The sequence below is a fragment of the Myotis lucifugus genome, unplaced genomic scaffold (assembly GCF_000147115.1).
Source record: "Myotis lucifugus unplaced genomic scaffold, Myoluc2.0 scaffold_79, whole genome shotgun sequence".
Taxonomy (NCBI): domain Eukaryota; kingdom Metazoa; phylum Chordata; class Mammalia; order Chiroptera; family Vespertilionidae; genus Myotis; species Myotis lucifugus.
In genome coordinates, this window is record NW_005871127.1 from 1665430 (window position 1) to 1682593 (window position 17164).

The 17164-nt window shown below is 39.4% G+C and overlaps 1 protein-coding gene across 5 annotated transcripts in view; it reads left to right on the forward strand.

Moving 5' to 3' along the window:
* Positions 1-17164, forward strand: part of MPDZ (multiple PDZ domain crumbs cell polarity complex component) — a 135167-nt gene that overhangs the window by 62485 nt on the left and 55518 nt on the right. For all 5 annotated transcript variants that reach the window (XR_002829772.1, XM_023755552.1, XM_023755555.1 and 2 more), the window contains 3 exons: positions 4593-4862; positions 5122-5245; positions 13000-13198. Coding sequence is in view for 4 of the 5 variants with exons in the window: in XM_023755552.1 (XP_023611320.1) it covers positions 4593-4862; positions 5122-5245; positions 13000-13198 (593 nt within the window). In the remaining variant the exon portion in view is untranslated. The remainder of the gene's footprint in view (positions 1-4592; positions 4863-5121; positions 5246-12999; positions 13199-17164) is intronic.

Sequence of the window (17164 nt, forward strand, 5' to 3'; positions counted from 1 at the left end):
GTGAGAGGTCTCATCTCCGTGATCAGGTGTGCTAGAAGTGGTAAGAACTGGTCCCCCCAGAGCAGGAACCCACCCTGAAGGGAGGACTTCCTCAGTGCAGAGCCGTCGGAGCCCTGCAGCAGCTCAGACCCCAGAGGACCTCAGCCCCAGGCAGAGTGAGCTCCTCTGTACAACACTCTCCCACCTGGGAGTCTCTTCTGCTGTCTTTTCCTTTTAAATGAGTGGTGCCTCCTTAATTTGATTAGTTATCATATCAGGATTTAAGGGAAATAGCCATCACTCAAAAATCTGAAAAATATAGCTGCTTCCAGGGCATTTGGATTAATAGAAGCAGACCACTGAAATGTGGATTTTAAAGGCAGAAAGCCAGGGGGATTTTTCTTTCTTACTGTTCTAGGTTTTAATTGTTTGATTAATCTTTTTATCCCCCTTTCCTCATCACCTTCAAAGATATAACAAATGCAGAGAGAATTGTTTTCAAACTTAAATGGTTCTAGACTTTTGTTTAAAAGCTCAACATATTATGGGGGAGAGGATGCTTTCATTTTTTTTCCTTCCTATTTTGGCTTAACAATACACCCAATAAAAATATAATTGCTATGTAATGAGTCTCCCCTTCACCTAATCCTCACCTGCAGGCCCTACCGTCCCTTGTGCACACACTTCTCGCTCTTGCTCCAGGCATGAAATGATTACTAGTTGGTACATGTCCTTCATTTGTGAACGTCAGTCCCCTAGGATATGCTGTTGATTCTAGTGCATGGTGAACTTGGTGTTTGTCAAGATAGAAACTGCTTTTTGCACCTCCTACACCAAACACATCTCATGGATTCTGTGATATATTAAAAAAAAATTCCCAAATCTTCACTTACTGTCATTCTATAGCCTAGAATATTGCTATCTTTATATCCCTGTTTAAAATCTGTGTATTGTTTGGAGGAGAGGATTAGTGTCAAAAACTAATTAAATCACTCTAGTCAAGATGATGAGAATGGTTATGGAAATCCTAGTGACAGAACTGCACGTTTTCAAAATATAAAAGATGTTGCCTTTTTGCTTAGGAGAGCCAGTGTATAAACAATAAAGGACGTATACCCAATCTCAGAAAGAGTGGGGAACAAGGTAAGTTGGAGTAGCTTTGTTTATGGTATATTTTCCAAAAGTCTTAAGAAGACGCCGAAACCGGTTTGGCTCAGTGGATAGAGCGTCGGCCTGCGGACTGAAAGGTCCCAGGTTAGCCTATGTAAATATATTATCTGGGTAAATACTGTACCCTAGTACAACCTTAGCTTATTCACTACATTTAAGAAATAGACCTGTTTCAAGAAAATTTGACATTTTTATTTAACCTTCCCCTCCCCCCCCAACACAAGACTATATCAAGTGGAGGCACATGTTAGATGGATTTTTGATATCTCAACTTCATTTAGATACCAGGTTGCAGTTATTTTTGGACATACATGAGGGTTCTTCTTGTTTTTCTTTTAGATCCATAAGACTTTTAAAAATAAAACTCAGTTGGTTGTTCAGCAACCAGAAACATTTCTTAAGTAGGCTTATGTTGTCTGCTGTGTTGATTAGCTCTTTCTTTTCTGTGTGTCTGTGTTAACTCCTTCATGAATAATGCATGGAAATTTGTTACTCAATTTACAGTAAACCCCAGCTAAGGAGGGCAGCTTGATCTCTTTTTCTGATGAAAAGTGGTTTTTGTTGTTAGGTTTATTTAGGGAGTGGGAGAGATGACTTACTGCTAGTTATCATGATAAATTTAGAATACAGAAGCTAACCAATTGCTTTAGTAAGTATACTGCTATTTTTAATAAGACTGAAGACTAAAATAATCAAAGTTGGGTGGATGAGCTAACAGGTTATTGATGAGATTCTAGGAGTGCAGAGAAGGATATTTTTCTATCATTTTTTCCTGAGGATTCTAAAGATATTATTTGCTTGTTTGATATTTCCATTTTTCTCAGTTCTTTGTACCATGAATATGTTAATTCCAGAGAGATAAAAACTTTATTGAGGGAGAGGAAAGATAATTGTGTTGGAGCAATTGATTACCTGCTTAGAAAAAATGAAGAGAGACCCCATACCTCACACCACACCCTGAAATAAATCCTAGATGGTTTAAAACTGAATCTGAAAACAAAGCAATTATAAAATAGAAGAAAAGTACTAGAAAGAATTTTGTTTACTTTGTGCAGAGGAAGGACTTATTAAGCAACATGTAAAACCCAAAAGCACACAACAAATTGACAAATTTAATTGTATAAAGAATTTCGTTAAGCCCTAACCGGTTTGGCTCAGTGGATAGAGAGTTGGCCTGCGGACTGAAAGGTCCCAGGTTCGATTCCTGTCAAGGGCACGTACCTTGGTTGTGGGCACATTCCCAGTGGGAGGTGTGCAGGAGGCAGCTGATTGATGTTTCTCTCTCATCGATGTTTCTAACTCTCTATCCCTCTCTCTTCCTCTCTGTAAAAAGTCAAAAAAATATGTTAAAAAAAAAGTCCGTTAAAAAATACATAAAGAATTCTTGATTACATATAGAATTTAACTCCTGCATGTACAGATCATACAAACTTAGAAGTAACAAGCTGGGGAAAGATTTCTAGTGTATATCACAAAGACTATATTCAGAATATGTCCATGACCACAGGAAGTGAATACCATGTGATAGAATCCTTGGTAAAGTATATAAAGAGAGAGTTCACAGAAGGCATACAAATGGCATGTCCTCACCCGTTGTCAGGGGTGCACGTAGTAAAGCACTGAACTGCTAATTGGAAGCCCATTTGCTATGCACAGCATTGTAAGTGTGCATATCATTTGAACAACAGCTCTAATTGTAGGAGTTTATACTAAATAAATTTTCACGGGTCCACAAAGATGTGCAGTAAAAATAACACCAATGCCTAATAGTTATCAGGCACTTTCTAATAAGTCAGGCAATGTTTTTAGTACTTTGTGGTTTTAACTCTCTCTATCCTCCCACCATCCCTGGACTAGGTCCTATTATTTTCCCTCATTGATAGAGGAGGGAAGCAATGCACAGAGTGCATTTAAGTAACTTGTCAAAGCTGAAAGAGGTACCTACTGATGGAGCCAGCATCTCAACTAAGGCAGCTGGGCACCAGAGTCTGCACACTAGGCCTTTCCAACTTAGGGAGATTTTATAGCCTTAAGAAGATTGAATTTGACTTTTATTCATCGACATGGGAATTTCTCATGTCAGGGTATAAGTTTACTTCAGAAAAGCAAGTAGCACCCTGGACAGGTATTTCAGTTGGTTAGGGCATTGTTGGTATACCAAAAGGTTGAAGGTTCAATTCCTGTCAGCGCACATACCTGGGTTGCAGGTTCGTTCCCCAGTCGGGTGTGCACGGGAGGCAATTGGTCTGTTTCTCTCTTACATCGATGTTTTTCTCCCTCTCCCAATCCCCTTCTTTCTCTTCCTTTCTCTCTAAAATCAATAAACATATCCTTGGGTGAGGAAAACCTGTGTAGTGTATGGTTCTGTTTAGGTTTTAAAATGTATATGTGTGCTTGGATGTGTGAGTGTGTACATTTGGATATATATATGTAATGCAAATGAATTTTAAAATCTGGTTCATAAACACACAACTGAAGCCAGCCAGTTTTACTGGGGAGAGGAGAAGAAGTAGGAGCCATACAGGAAGACTTTAATATAGTGTGCATACACACTATGCACCTGTATGGCTTGAATCTTTGCCAGTGACACTGTATTCATATACTGCTTTTATACTTTCAAAACATCCATCAAAGAATTGAAGAGAAAATTGATAAGTTTACTCAACAGCAGCAGTTCATGGAGCTACTGCTTGCCCAAAGCACATAAGTGATACAGTATATCTGTTGTAAGTACATACATGCATTTATGTAGAACTATGGAATTTTAGAGTTTAGGGAATTTTAGAAATATAAAGCCAAGAGAGGTTCTATAATGTACAGATTGTTAACGAGAGAGCCGGAATTAGAACCTACATCTTATAATACCCCATTTTAGTATTTCTTCTGTTATATCTTGCACAATATTTATGAAAAAATTCCCTACAATAATATGAATTGTGTGGCTTTCTGTTCTTTTCCACAAATACCTGTAAATATCTGTTGAAATAATTTTCCCTCAAAGGTTCTTATGAATCTGAATCAATTAATGTCATTCTTTTATGCAATTGACCTTATAATACTTAGGAACTCAGGCTGCTCTTTAAATAAGATTTGGAAATATGTTACTTGCTTTCCCATTTAAATTGAACTCCAAATGATTTTATTTGTGAATAGAATATACTAATGTATCTAAATGATCTCATATACAGTATAGTGTACAAGTGTAACATGAGATGTATGATTGCAGGAAATGTATTGAAAAGCACTTATAAACACAAAGGTATACAGAATATCAGCTAAGTGATGAATTTGTATGTTTGCTAATGCTTTTTAACTAATGAATAATTATGTTGTGTTTAGGTTTTTTTTCCCCACTAAGTAGTCAGCCATTAAGAAAGGATCCTACAAAATACATTGAAGTAATTCTGGCCATAATTTTTTCTTTTCTATTCTCTCATCTTCAGGATGTTACTGACAGTTCTTCGGATCCAATACTTGATCTGCAAGTGCCTTTGGAAGAACTCTACACTCAGAACCTCCTGCAAAGACAGGATGACAGCCCACCTTCCGTAGACTTGAGCATGGGACCTGCTTCTGGGTTTATTGTAAATGATTATACACCTGAACAACAATATGGATGTGAAAACACAGGCATGTGGGCTGAGTCTCACCTACCCAGTGAAGTTATATCAAGTGCAGAGCTTACTTCTCTGCTGCCTGATTCAACGGGAAAGGTAATATTTTAAAGATACGGTGGGTGTGTTAGGATGAGGTCATGAGGTTGGGGACAGGGAAGTATTCTAGCTCAGCTCCCCATGTGGAGCTGGTGCTCTCCTGACGCTGAGGTTTTCCAGAAGCCAACCTATGAACTTGTCTTGGCTATGGATTCTTGTGGAATAAAGCACAACCAATGAGAGAACATGTGTGATGTTGAAATCATATTCCAAAGTCTAATTTCCCTTTCCATGTGACTTATTTTTTTCTTTCCGTCAGGGCTCTGAGTTCTTAAATCAACAGAGCTCTCTGGCCTCTACTGCCGAGCGTATCATGCTTCAGAATATATCCAGAGAACTTTTTGAGAAGACTATTACCATAGCAAAAGGCAATTCTAGCCTAGGTAAGTTCCTTATTTTCCACACATACCTTCCCAACCAACGCCCTCACAAAGAGGAAAAATTGAACCGGTTTTGATATTTTTGACTATAGGTAAGAAAATAGATGTTTTAAATTTTACTGTAGTTTTTACGGTTTCTCTTTTTATGTACTCATTATCTTTCCTGAAATGGTTAACAGGTTTGTTTAGTTCAGACTAGCTTTTAAATCCCTCACTCTCTTAATTACTTAAGAGTATGCAGTGGCCTCATTTACATTCAAGTAAAAGATACACAGAATTGTTTGTGTATGAAACAGCAAATCAGAAAAGGAATTCTTAGAAAATGAAAAGTCAGCAATTCGGAATTCTAAATTCTTTGGAAAAGCAAATTATTAGCTTTTTTGAATGTTACCAGTTATGCATTAAGTCAGTTTGTATTTAATTTCTTTCATTCACTGAAAGAAAGACTAAAAAGACAGCCAGGTGTGCCACTACCAAAATGTAAATGCGAGTTATAATAGTCCTTCCCAGGTGGCAGGAGTTTTGTGTCCTTTCTTAGCCAGAAGGGGTTGTGGCTAGTTAATAATCACACAGCCTTCAGAGTTGGGCAAAGAAAAGTTTCTGTAAAAATGAAATCCTAATTTTAATAACTAAAGCTCTATTGAGGCAGAGCACATTTGTTCTTTTTAAATTTTTCTTTCAAGTTAAGCAGTCATGTGACTCAGCTCTGTCCCCAGCGCTCTCTGATGGAAAGTAGATGTAGGGTGTTAGAACAGGTGCTCTGAATGCAGAGTGTTGTCCAGGACTCTGGTCAGCTCTGCATCAGGGATCCTACTCCTTCTGGCATGTGACCAACCAGTGCCCTTTACATTGAGGTCTCACGGCGGGGTCTTGTTTCCTTGTTAAATTTGAGACTTGGCAAAGAAGTCCAGCAGGGCTCACATGGTGAGTGGGATTCTAGTCTAGGTCTCATTCTCGATTTTGTTCCATTTGGTGGTGGCTGGGTTCTACCAACAGCAGCTAAATGGAGAATTATAGTAGAGAATTTTTACTTAGTTATCACATGTCGCCTATATTTACATTTAATGGAATGATATAAAACGTAAACTACTGAACTTTCTGTAATTCACTAATTTGAGACAGGTATTATAAATATCAAAGCATGTCAGAAATAGTTCATCTGTTAATGCAGTGTGTCTGAAAGCATGTTACTTAGAACACTGGTTCTGCGGGATGTAAGTAGGAGTTATAGATGGCTTCCAAGTTTGAAATGTGATGAATTTAAGGAGATGGGCTTCTGTTTATGCTACATCTCAGTATCTTTAATACTCAAATGTGCATGTGCCTCTTTAAGAAGATGTTATAGAGTGCAGCATTTCTCATTTAATTTGCCATAAAACCCATTTTTTTTACCAACTCATAAAACAGAGATTTTGTAAAAATCCCTACTGTTTTGAGAAACTCGAACTCGATCTATATTTCACCCACTATAAAACGTTCATTTTTTTTCTATATTATAGCCACTGTCTAGAGAAACCAGGAAGCAGTTACTTTTCTCAAGGAACATGAGTTTAAGAAATTAGCTAATTGACACAGAAAGTCCTAAATGCATTGCATACTATGATAGACACTCATACATAGAACATTGAAGGCTTGAGAGAGGGAATAACTGATCCCTGCTCTCTGAGTGTATGCAGTTTAGAAAGGTTCCAAAGAGGAGAAGATATTTGATTTAGTTCTTTAAAAAGGAGGAGTAGAGTTTTACCACATAGTTGAGGAGTTAGGAAAAGCTGGAAGTGATTAGAGCTAAGGCAGAGAAATGGGAAGCGTTACTGAGTGTTGTTTGGTATGGATGAAGCATGGTGAGCAAAATAAGAATTGAAGTTAAAGGTAGGGTAGACGGAAGATGGCTGTGGGGAGGGTTCATGGGCAGGACACAGGACTGCTGCTGTAACACCCTTCGGGGCTTAAACTCCTACATACAGCGGGAGCTAAGGGCAGAAGAGTGACAGGATGGGGACTGTGTTTTAGGAAGATCATGCTCGCTTAGTTTGGAGAATTAGATTGGAAACAGTTGGAGGCTCTTGTAAGAGCCATGGTTTGAGTACATCGGAGTTTACAATCTGACCCCTTTGGCTTGCTTGCTTTTATTTTTAGTTTGCTGAGAGAATGTTGAATTTTTCAAATCTTTTTCTTCAGCTGTTCAGAAAAATCACATATATCTTTAATATATTCTATTAAATCGTCAGGATTTAAATATGTTTTTATTGATTTTTACAGAGAGTAAGGGAGAGGGATAGAGAGATAGAAACATTGATGAAAGAGAAACATAATCAATAGGCTGCTTCCTGCATTCCCCCACTGGAGAGGGAGCCAGCAACTTTGGCATGTGCCCTGAGCGGGAATCGAACTGGTGACCTCTTGGTTCCTGCGTTGATGCTCAACTGCTGAGCCACACTGGCCAGGCCAGACACCTTATTTTTTAAGTGTGGTACAAGATACCTAACATAAAACTTACCATTTTAACCATTTTTAAATGTACATTTCTGTAACATTAGGTACATTCACATCGTAGTACAACCATCACTACCATCCATCTCCAGACCTTTTCATCTTCTCTGATTGAAACTCCATACCTATTAAATAATAAATCTCAATTTTCCCTGTCCCCTACCTCCTAGCAACCATCATTCTATCATCTGTTCCTATACATGTTGACTACTCTTGGTACATCATGTAAGTTGAATCATAGAGTATTTGTCTTATTGTGACTGGCATATTTCACTTAGCATAATGCCCTCAAGGTTCTATGTTGCAACATGTGTCAGAATTTCCTTCTTTTGAAGGTAGAATATTTCATTATATATATATAAATAAACACACATACCACTTTTTTATTGATTTTTTAGAGCGAGAGGAAGGCAGGAGGAGAGAGAGAGAAATATTGACTGGCTGCCTCCAGCATGCCTCCTACCTGGGAATGAGCATGTGCCCTGACCAGGAATCTAACTGGCTACCTCTCAGTGCACTGGGTGATACTCAACCAACTGAGCCACACTGGCCAGAGCAACCACAGGTTGTTTATTCATTTATCTGTTGTTGGACTCACTTAAGGTGATTCCACCATAGCTTTTAAGTTTTGATTTTTAAAATATACTAATTATGATTAATCTCTTGGTGGGAAAAATAGTGAAAGGTGAAGTGTCCTTGCTTTCTGTCATATCAGAAAATCCATTTAAACCTCAATGGCTTGATTTTAAAATTAAAGTATAAGAGAGTCCTTTCATTTGCTGTGTGTGACTAAACCTAGAAGTGTGCAAACATAGTGCCATTAGCTTATTAACCAAATCTATCTATATAAAAGGATAATATGCTAAGTGTCCTTCCCACCTTCCAACCGGTTGCAATGATGCACACTGACCATCAGGGGGCAGACGCTTAGCACAGGAGCTGCTGTGACATGCATAGAGAAACGGCACTGCGGACTTGGCCCCCAGAAAGCAACACTTGGCTTCCCCCAAGTGGGACACAGGCCCGGTCACCACCCTGGAGTGACAGCCCACCAAATCGCAGCCGAGGCTGCCAGACCCCATGGCGCAAAATGCAGCCCATAGCCCAGCCCACCCCTGAAACTGTCGTGTGGGTGCCGGGTAATGACATCACATGGCAACGTCAGGCTCCCTCTCCCTAGCGACTAGCCTCCTTGGAGTTCCAGAAACACAGGTGGAAACATTTTACACTTTAACCAAATGTCTGTGAAGCGTTTTCCTGTGCCTCATCTCATTTGATCCTTACAGAAGTCCTGGAGTAGGTAGATAGGAGACTTGTTGGAATCCTATTTTCTTTCCATTAGCCGGGAAAACAGAGATTTAGAAAGTTTAGAAACTTGAGACTGAAAAGAAGTAAGAAATGGTGGACCTTGAAAATAACTTCAGATTTTCTCACTGGGCAGAATATAGTCAAACACTGCTGCAGTTAAATATTTTACCCTATGTTCTCCCTGAGTGATCTATAATAATAATCTGCTTTGTGTTGATATTTACTGCTGTGTTGCTGACAATTACCTGAAGAGAAGTTGGGGTGCTTCACTGGGCTGGAAAAAGTTTATCTAAATCAGAAAGCAGGTCTAATTAAGCAGGTTTATATCTATAAAAGGCTAAGTTGACTTGTGCACGTGCGATACATATAAAGCTCTCACTGGCGCCAGTTGTGCGCATGTATTTCCATCTGTCATTGTCGATCATGAATTTGGTTGACACTTCTATTATAGAGAAAGGGCGAATAGCAATATTAAAATATTTCTTCTAAATAATTTACTTTCAATGTGCATGAATTCATGCACCCGGCCACTAGTTTTAATATAAATAGAAGTAACTTTTAGTTTTACTTTTGTGATTCATTTGAATTCATTTACATACTCAAAATGTAGATAGGCCTTTTCCTGGATGTGCGATTTCCTGAGGCCCAGCATTTTGGAGTTCAAATTCACTTTGCTAAAGCAAGAACATTTCTGTGTTGTCTCTTTTGATAGGAGATGTTCACTATTCAGATTTCTGCAGCACTTAAGGTAACTAAATGTAAAGGAATTGTGAAAAAGGCCTATTTTTAAAATCTGCATAAAACATTAATTTAATTAAAGCAACCATTTAAGCTTTTAATGTAGGAAGGTGTTGCCTTTACAACTTGAAGTAACAAGAAATGTGATAGTATTTTAGAAAATCCAAGTAGAGGCTTGCTTTGTGCTGATAGGTGAGTGTGTTATGAAAGGTCTATCAATGAACAACTGAACACTTTTTCTAGGTTCACAGTCTCCCCTTAACTTACATGAGCTTGTTTTTAGGTTTTGTTTTCTGGATAGGTTCTGTAAAAGTTGTCATAATCCATTTGCTTTGATTTCATGAATCACTTTTTTTTAACTCTGTTAAATTTAGGGAGGAAATGTCATATGCAAATATATGCACATATGTACACATGCACATAGTGACCTTTTAAACTTTTTTTTTTAAATATATATTTTATTGATTTTTTACAGAGAGGAAGGGAGAGAGATAGAGAGTTAGAAACATCGATGAGAGAGAAATATCGATCAGCTGCCTCCTGCACATCTCCTACTGGGGATGTGCCCGCAACCCAGGTACATGCCCTTGACCGGAATCGAACCTGGGACCTTTCAGTCCGCAGGCCGACGCTCTATCCACTGAGCCAAACCGGTTTCGGCTAAACTTTTAATCTTAATGATTTTTGGTAGGTCTGTTCTCATTTCTGTAGATATGTTGTATTAGGACTTGAAGGTAATAAGGTAGAAGGGAAAGAAAGATCAGTCCTCTGTTCACAGATTAGGTACAGAAACATAAACATACTCACTCATTTTTCTGAAAGTGCTCAGTCTTTAGGAGATGGAATCAGAACTCAAACTTCAGTCTCTCTCTGGTTTTCACATACTACACAATACACATCAGTGCTTGAGTTACCCAAGGCTACATGGAGATTGCTGTGATAACAAGTGTCATTGTGAAGCTGAATTATGTTTTTCTTGAGCCCTTAGAGAGCAATGTAGCTTTTGATTAGCATAGAGAGGCATCTTAAATATATTTTGTGAGTTGTCATTTGTTTATGTTTTGTACTTTGTTGAGCACTTTGGGTTGGGGACTTTGAAAGGTATTCTACATAAGTTTTTATTATGTACTTATTTTCTCATTTAATACAACCCTAAAAATAGGCATTATCCCCATTTTACAGATGAGTAAAATGATAAAATGAGATCTAGTGTGAGGTTAAGTTAGTTGCCCGAGGCCACACTGATTAGAGGTGGTGGAACTCCAATTTGGAACCAGTTCTCTAGTTCTACAGTATACGATTTAGGCTATTCCTACTATTCTTCCTCCCAGAAGAAATTGGGAGATCTTATAAGTTACAATCAAAATCTAGTTAGTGGAGATTACCTTGAAGTTGTTGAACCCTGAAAATGATCATTTGGCAAAAGGAAAATACAAGCTGAAACAACTGATGTCTATCTCTTGGTTTATGACAGCGTAATAGCTGCTGGAGCTGGGAGTTAAAGATGCTATTAAAAATGAAGTTAGAGGTCATGTTCACCATAACTCATGATGTCTGCCCCAAATGTGTGGCTTGCTGTGTTGTAGAGTGCGTGGTGCTAGTGAGAACAAGATGAAGTGTTGGAGTCCCAGGATGGGCCACCGAGTGAAATTTTGTTTTATAGTCATACATTTGGATGTCACTGTAGTACATTGGTGGAGCTTAGTGCGAAGGGTGGCAGCATCAGAGCAAACTAGAGAACCTGTTGAAACTTTTCAGGCCAGCCTCTTTGCTCATAAGAGACCCACCTGGGATGAAACAGCGTCTAAACATGTTTGTTCGCTTATGATCAACAGAGATGTTTCCTTCATGACAATGCATTTAAAAATCATTAGTGTGAGTCTTAAAAGAATATTTTGAATTCATTTTATAATGGTTCATTTCTGTCAGAAAATGATATCTAGTAGCCTGGATTCCCCATATCTAGGCATGAAATCTAAGGCTATAAGCAAATTGTAGTCAGGGTTGTTCTTTCAAAATATTTAAAAAATATATCTAATTTGGTATAATTAGAATTAATCTTTAGTCAGAAAGTATTACTTTGTATTTTTTTCCCAAAAATAAATAAATATTTAAAGAGGGAATTGTCACTTTCCTCAGAAAAAAGTTGTTATAAATACTCTCCTTACCTGGTTTAGTTATGTTATCTTGTTTTGGAAGGAACTTCTAGCACTTGATTGAAGTGAATTAACATTATTTTACATAACGTGTTAACATAATTTAAAAGGTTTTATATTTTTGAAGGTGTAGAGTGAGGGTAGGATGAGAAGGGATTATAAATTCGGGTGAGGCTTGTTGTGAATGTCATTTTTGAGGAAGTGATACTGAAGTGAGGCGTTAGCTGTGCAGGAACTGCTGAGTGGCTGTGGGTCCCTCTGACATGGGGAGAGACCAGGTGAATTTCTGAAGCATAGTTGCTGGAACACAGGGAGCCAAGGAGGACATTGAACAAGGAAGGGTGCATGTTCAGAGGGCCAGGACACCAGGCCCCAAGACTGTGCAAGTAGGTGTGTTGTATGTTATCATAACAGTAGGTTATTAAAGGGTTGTTACCAAGGGAGTGATGGGATTTGTCATCTCTGTCTGCTGAGAAAAATGCACTGGAAGCCAAACAGGAGGCTGTTTTGAAAAGTGAGGCAAGAGAAAGTGCTAGCCTAGTCTAGGGTTAGTAAGGAAATGGAGAAAGATGCAAGGATTCAGGATAAGTTCTGGAGATAGAAATAACAGGACTGGGTGATGGATTAAGAATAAAGGGTGAGAAAGAGGTAGTATTTCTCACCAACATAGTATTTGGCACATAGTAAGCATATAAGAAGTCTATACTGAATGAACAAATGATTTGGGAATAAAGTAGTAGCACAGAGTTTCTTGATGTATTGAACTAATTTTCCATTCATGGTCCTGTTTTTTATTCTCTTATACATATAAGATGGACTCCTGTTGTGACATTGATTTGATATTGTGAAAACATGCTCCCTGGGAGAGCTTTCTATGTAAGGGGTAACACACCAGATCGCCTAAAATACATTCACTCTAGTGTAGGCCTGTGTGTCTTTCATTTTAATTGTTTTTTATTGGCTTGAAAAATTAGTGCTAATTCATAGGGATTATGTGACTTTCAAATAAAAGTGAATTTGAAAATTGCAAATTTAATCCATATCTGTGTTCCTCCATTACCATAGGGATGACAGTAAGCGCTAACAAAGATGGCTTGGGGGTGATTGTCCGAAGCATTATTCATGGAGGTGCCATTAGTCGAGATGGCCGGATTGCCGTTGGGGACTGCATCTTGTCTATTAATGAAGAATCTACTATCAGTTTAACCAACGCCCAGGCACGAGCCATGTTGAGAAGACATTCCCTCATTGGGCCTGACATTAAGTAAGTATCATTGGGACCCCAGTTTGGCTTGGGAAATTCAGGAATTTCAGTTCATTAATCAGAGGTGTTCCCCCCCCCAAATACATTTCTACTTGATATACAAAAACTACATAATTATTTAATATAAATCACTTACAGGTTTGACTATTCCTGAATAGTTCTGATTTTCGATCATTTTTAAGATAACAGTGTTGAAATATTTTAGGACTGAGCATGCATGCCTTGCGCTCTCAGCTCCTGGATGGGTGGCTGTTTGCAGGAGGACGCTGCCCCTTCCTGTGGGGGCAGCTGTGGGCATGAGGACATGGTGCTATGTGTGAGGGCTGCAGGCCATAATAGACAGCAAAAGTTTAAAGGCGGCCCCGAGGGGCTGTGGTTCAGACCCAGGTGGAGATTCCAGAAAGGATGTGCAATGGTCTTAATGAAAGACAGACATGAGTAGCAGCAGGAAGCTGTGGGAGGGTGGCGCCCTCGGCAGCCACCTGTCGTGCTGCTCGTGTTCCGTGGTTCCATGGGGCAGCTGCAGCAAGGATGCGTGCGCCTGTTCCAGCACATTCCCATGTTTGAGAGCAACTTCATCCAGGTCAGCAAGAGAGAAAGAGTGATCGACGTGCACACAGTGTGTGAATGGTCACTGTGGGCACCGCATGCACCAGCCCCGGCTCCCAGTACTGATGTCATGCTGCTCGCACCCCCTGGTGTCAGCTGTGCAGTTGGTGTCAGATATGGCCACTACTGGGGAAGGGGACTTAAGTCAGCCAAGAGCTCGGAGCTGACCAGGCTGCCTCCTTTGAAGTCTGTATAGATGTCCATCTACCATCATGAGGGAGAACACTCCTCTTGAAGCTTGTACTGGCCGCTCTTTTTACCTACAATTATGCCCCCTTCAGATGCAAAGGAAGAATCAGTTTGCACACTGGGAAGACTTGGTGTTCTTCCTGAGACCCCCAGTGGGGGCTTACAGTGTACCCATGCCCTGCCAGCTTGTGATATGATGCACATACCTGTGTTGGAGGCAGAGGACAGGAAGAGTCCAGTGACCATGACCTGGTCAGTGTCAGGAGCCTTCCTGTGGTCACTGAGGTGTCTGGGGCCACCTCTCTCGCTTAGGCTAGTGGGGAAGGAGTCCAACAATATGCTTCATGCAAACACTCTGTGCTTAGGGACTCACTGTCTTTCCTAACCCTGCACCGGCAGGGCCTGACCAGGGTGCAGTGCCAGGGACAGCAGCAGTAACACCCTGTGCAGTGTGACTGTGGTTGTAGGAGGGAGATGACCATCCGACCTGTTACAGAGACCTTAGAAGGTCCAAGAGCTGGACCCTGCATTTCAGCCTGGCTGAGTAAAGACAGTGGAAGTGAAGAGAATGGAGGCCAGAGAGTCTTCCAGCTCCATGCTGAAGCCCTTAGTAAGAAAAAGGAAACGGAGAACACTCCCACCCAAAAGGCCCTCCCCTTCTGGTTGGATGTGAGAGGACAAGTCAATCCTAAGATCCCATGGAACCCCTCAGGGACATCAAAAGGAGAAGGACCAGAACAGCCCAGGAGTACAGCAGCCTCAGCATCACCCAGAAGGGCTCTGATTTATCGCAAAAAAATGAAGTGGAGCTGACCTACAACTAGTATTGGGGGCATACTCCAGAGATCCTTTCCCTAGTCCCTCCCCATTCTGCAGCTCCCCCTAGAATAGGAGGGAGCACTCTAGCCATTCCTGTAAGTCATGCACATCAGCTGGAATGGGTCTCCAGTGTATGATCCACCCACCCCTTTTAAAAAGGGGAAACTTAACTTTTCTCAACTGAGTCACTTCTTTAATTTCTTGAAATAAATAAATACCTGCTATTAAAAAAAGAAATATTGTAAAACAATGTTGCTTTCTCTTTTAATTTTACTTTTTATATGATTTTTTTGCAAAAACCTTAGATATGAGATAATGACATCTCTCACAGAACAGGAAGGTCCACTCTTAAAATCTTATAAAGATGTTTTGATTGGCCCTCCATATAAGGAATTGTGCACTACCTATGTGACCTGTATGAGTCCTAGAACTAAGCCAGTTTGAGGGCCAGTAATGGACAAGACCATAGAGAACAGTGCCAGTTGGATGAGTAATTTACCTGTGCTGAACCTCATGATCCAAGGGAATTCACCAATATGTTGATATAGTCTGAATGGAGGTCATATAGGATATTTTGTGAGGAAGTGCTTAAAATGTCCCATAATTCCATAATGCGCCCAATGCACATTACATATGTGGTTTGGTTTTTAAGGCATTAAACATTTCCTGAACCAACCTAAAATTAGTTCATGACTTTATTGTTGCACCTCCTCCATGTAACAGCTTGACTTTTCCCTATAGCATTAACCATTGGATATTTGTATTTTTGTATAAGGGATAAACTAGTAAAATAAGAGCTCAGGGAAAGATTGCTGACCTTAAATTAATGTAATAGTTACTATTAGGGGAGACTTTTTTGTATGAATGCTATTTTATTGACTGCATTCTGTATTATTCATTTGCAAAGTACATATTTCTAGAGCTTAGGTAAGAAAAACAATATTTTCAATCTGGTTTTCATTATGCCTTCAATAAAAAGTAGAAAAATATATATTGTTTGGAGTAGATTCTTCTCTCATAAAAATGTATTATTTTCAGGCAGAATTTCACTAATGGGCTTTCAAATTTTTGTATGTCTTTTGACGTTTATTTTATGGAATGAAATCCTATGACTATTCCATAATTATCTTATTAATAACATGAATGCAAGTAAACATCATTAAAAAATCAGTGTCTCTCTACTCAGAAAAAAAGAGAAACAGTAAGTACCTTTCTCATCCCTTGTGGTCCAATGTCCATTTCTTTTGCTTAAAAGATAAATGGTATGCATCCACATGGAGACTCTTCATGGCAAAGGTTTAGCTTATACAGTTTATATGCAGCATAAAATGCAGATGGCCTGGTGACTGATCACTTGATTTATTGTGCAATAATGCCCGCATTGAGCTTGGAGCTCTGATGCAGGTCTCTTAGTGCCATAATTGGTGCTTGGTTCTAGCCTTTTCCTCCATTCTAATTTACTGAAGATCTTCAAAGGTAGCCCCAAAATGAGACCATGTGACATTGATTTGGCATAAGTCGTTCATTTACCCTGTTCCAGAAATTGTATTCAGTACGTTTTCAACACCAAAAGTCTTCTTTCTCCTTTTCTCATATTTACTGCTGTTGTGTGTGTGTGTGTGTGTGTGTGTGTGTGTGTGTGTGTGTTTGTGTGTGTGTTTTCCCTCATGTGGACAGTAGCATCATGATGACCTTGAGGGATGTCTAGAGAGTTCGCTTTATAAATACTTGCTTTTAGATCCCAGGAGGCAAAAATGTACTGTGGTATCTTATAATAAAAAAAAGAAAAGAAGAAAGTCCCACAGCCTTCCCTCCTCTGGAAATCAGTCAATAAATCAATCAGTTAATCCATCTCTTTTACACACACACACACACACACTCACACACAAACAAACTCCCAAACATAACAACATGACACTTTGATTTCTTCTTAAGTGTCCTACTGTAGCTGTGATTCAGATGGTTATGGTTTGACCATTGGGTGAATAGTGGAAAGAAATTAGAATCATATAATCCTTTTTCAGAAAAAAAAATGTGCTAAATGATAAAACAAATCTCCATTTAGTCTGGCCAGGGCTGAGCAGCATGTTCCATGCATTTTGCATGAAGTGTTTTTGGCCCTGTGCCTTCCAGATCTCTTGCTTTCATGAAGCTAAAGGTTTAGAATTACCTTGAAAGCTATGAGTAATCCTCCCAAAAGGAAAGTCTAGGCCTCCCTTACTCTGAATGGAACCATGCATTGCCCCTGGCTAATTAAGCTTTGTAGTCATTGCCCGGATTTAGGCTCCATTCCTGTTTCTTCCCTTTTATTTCTTATTACAAATTTAGCTTAATCTGGGGTGGTGGTAG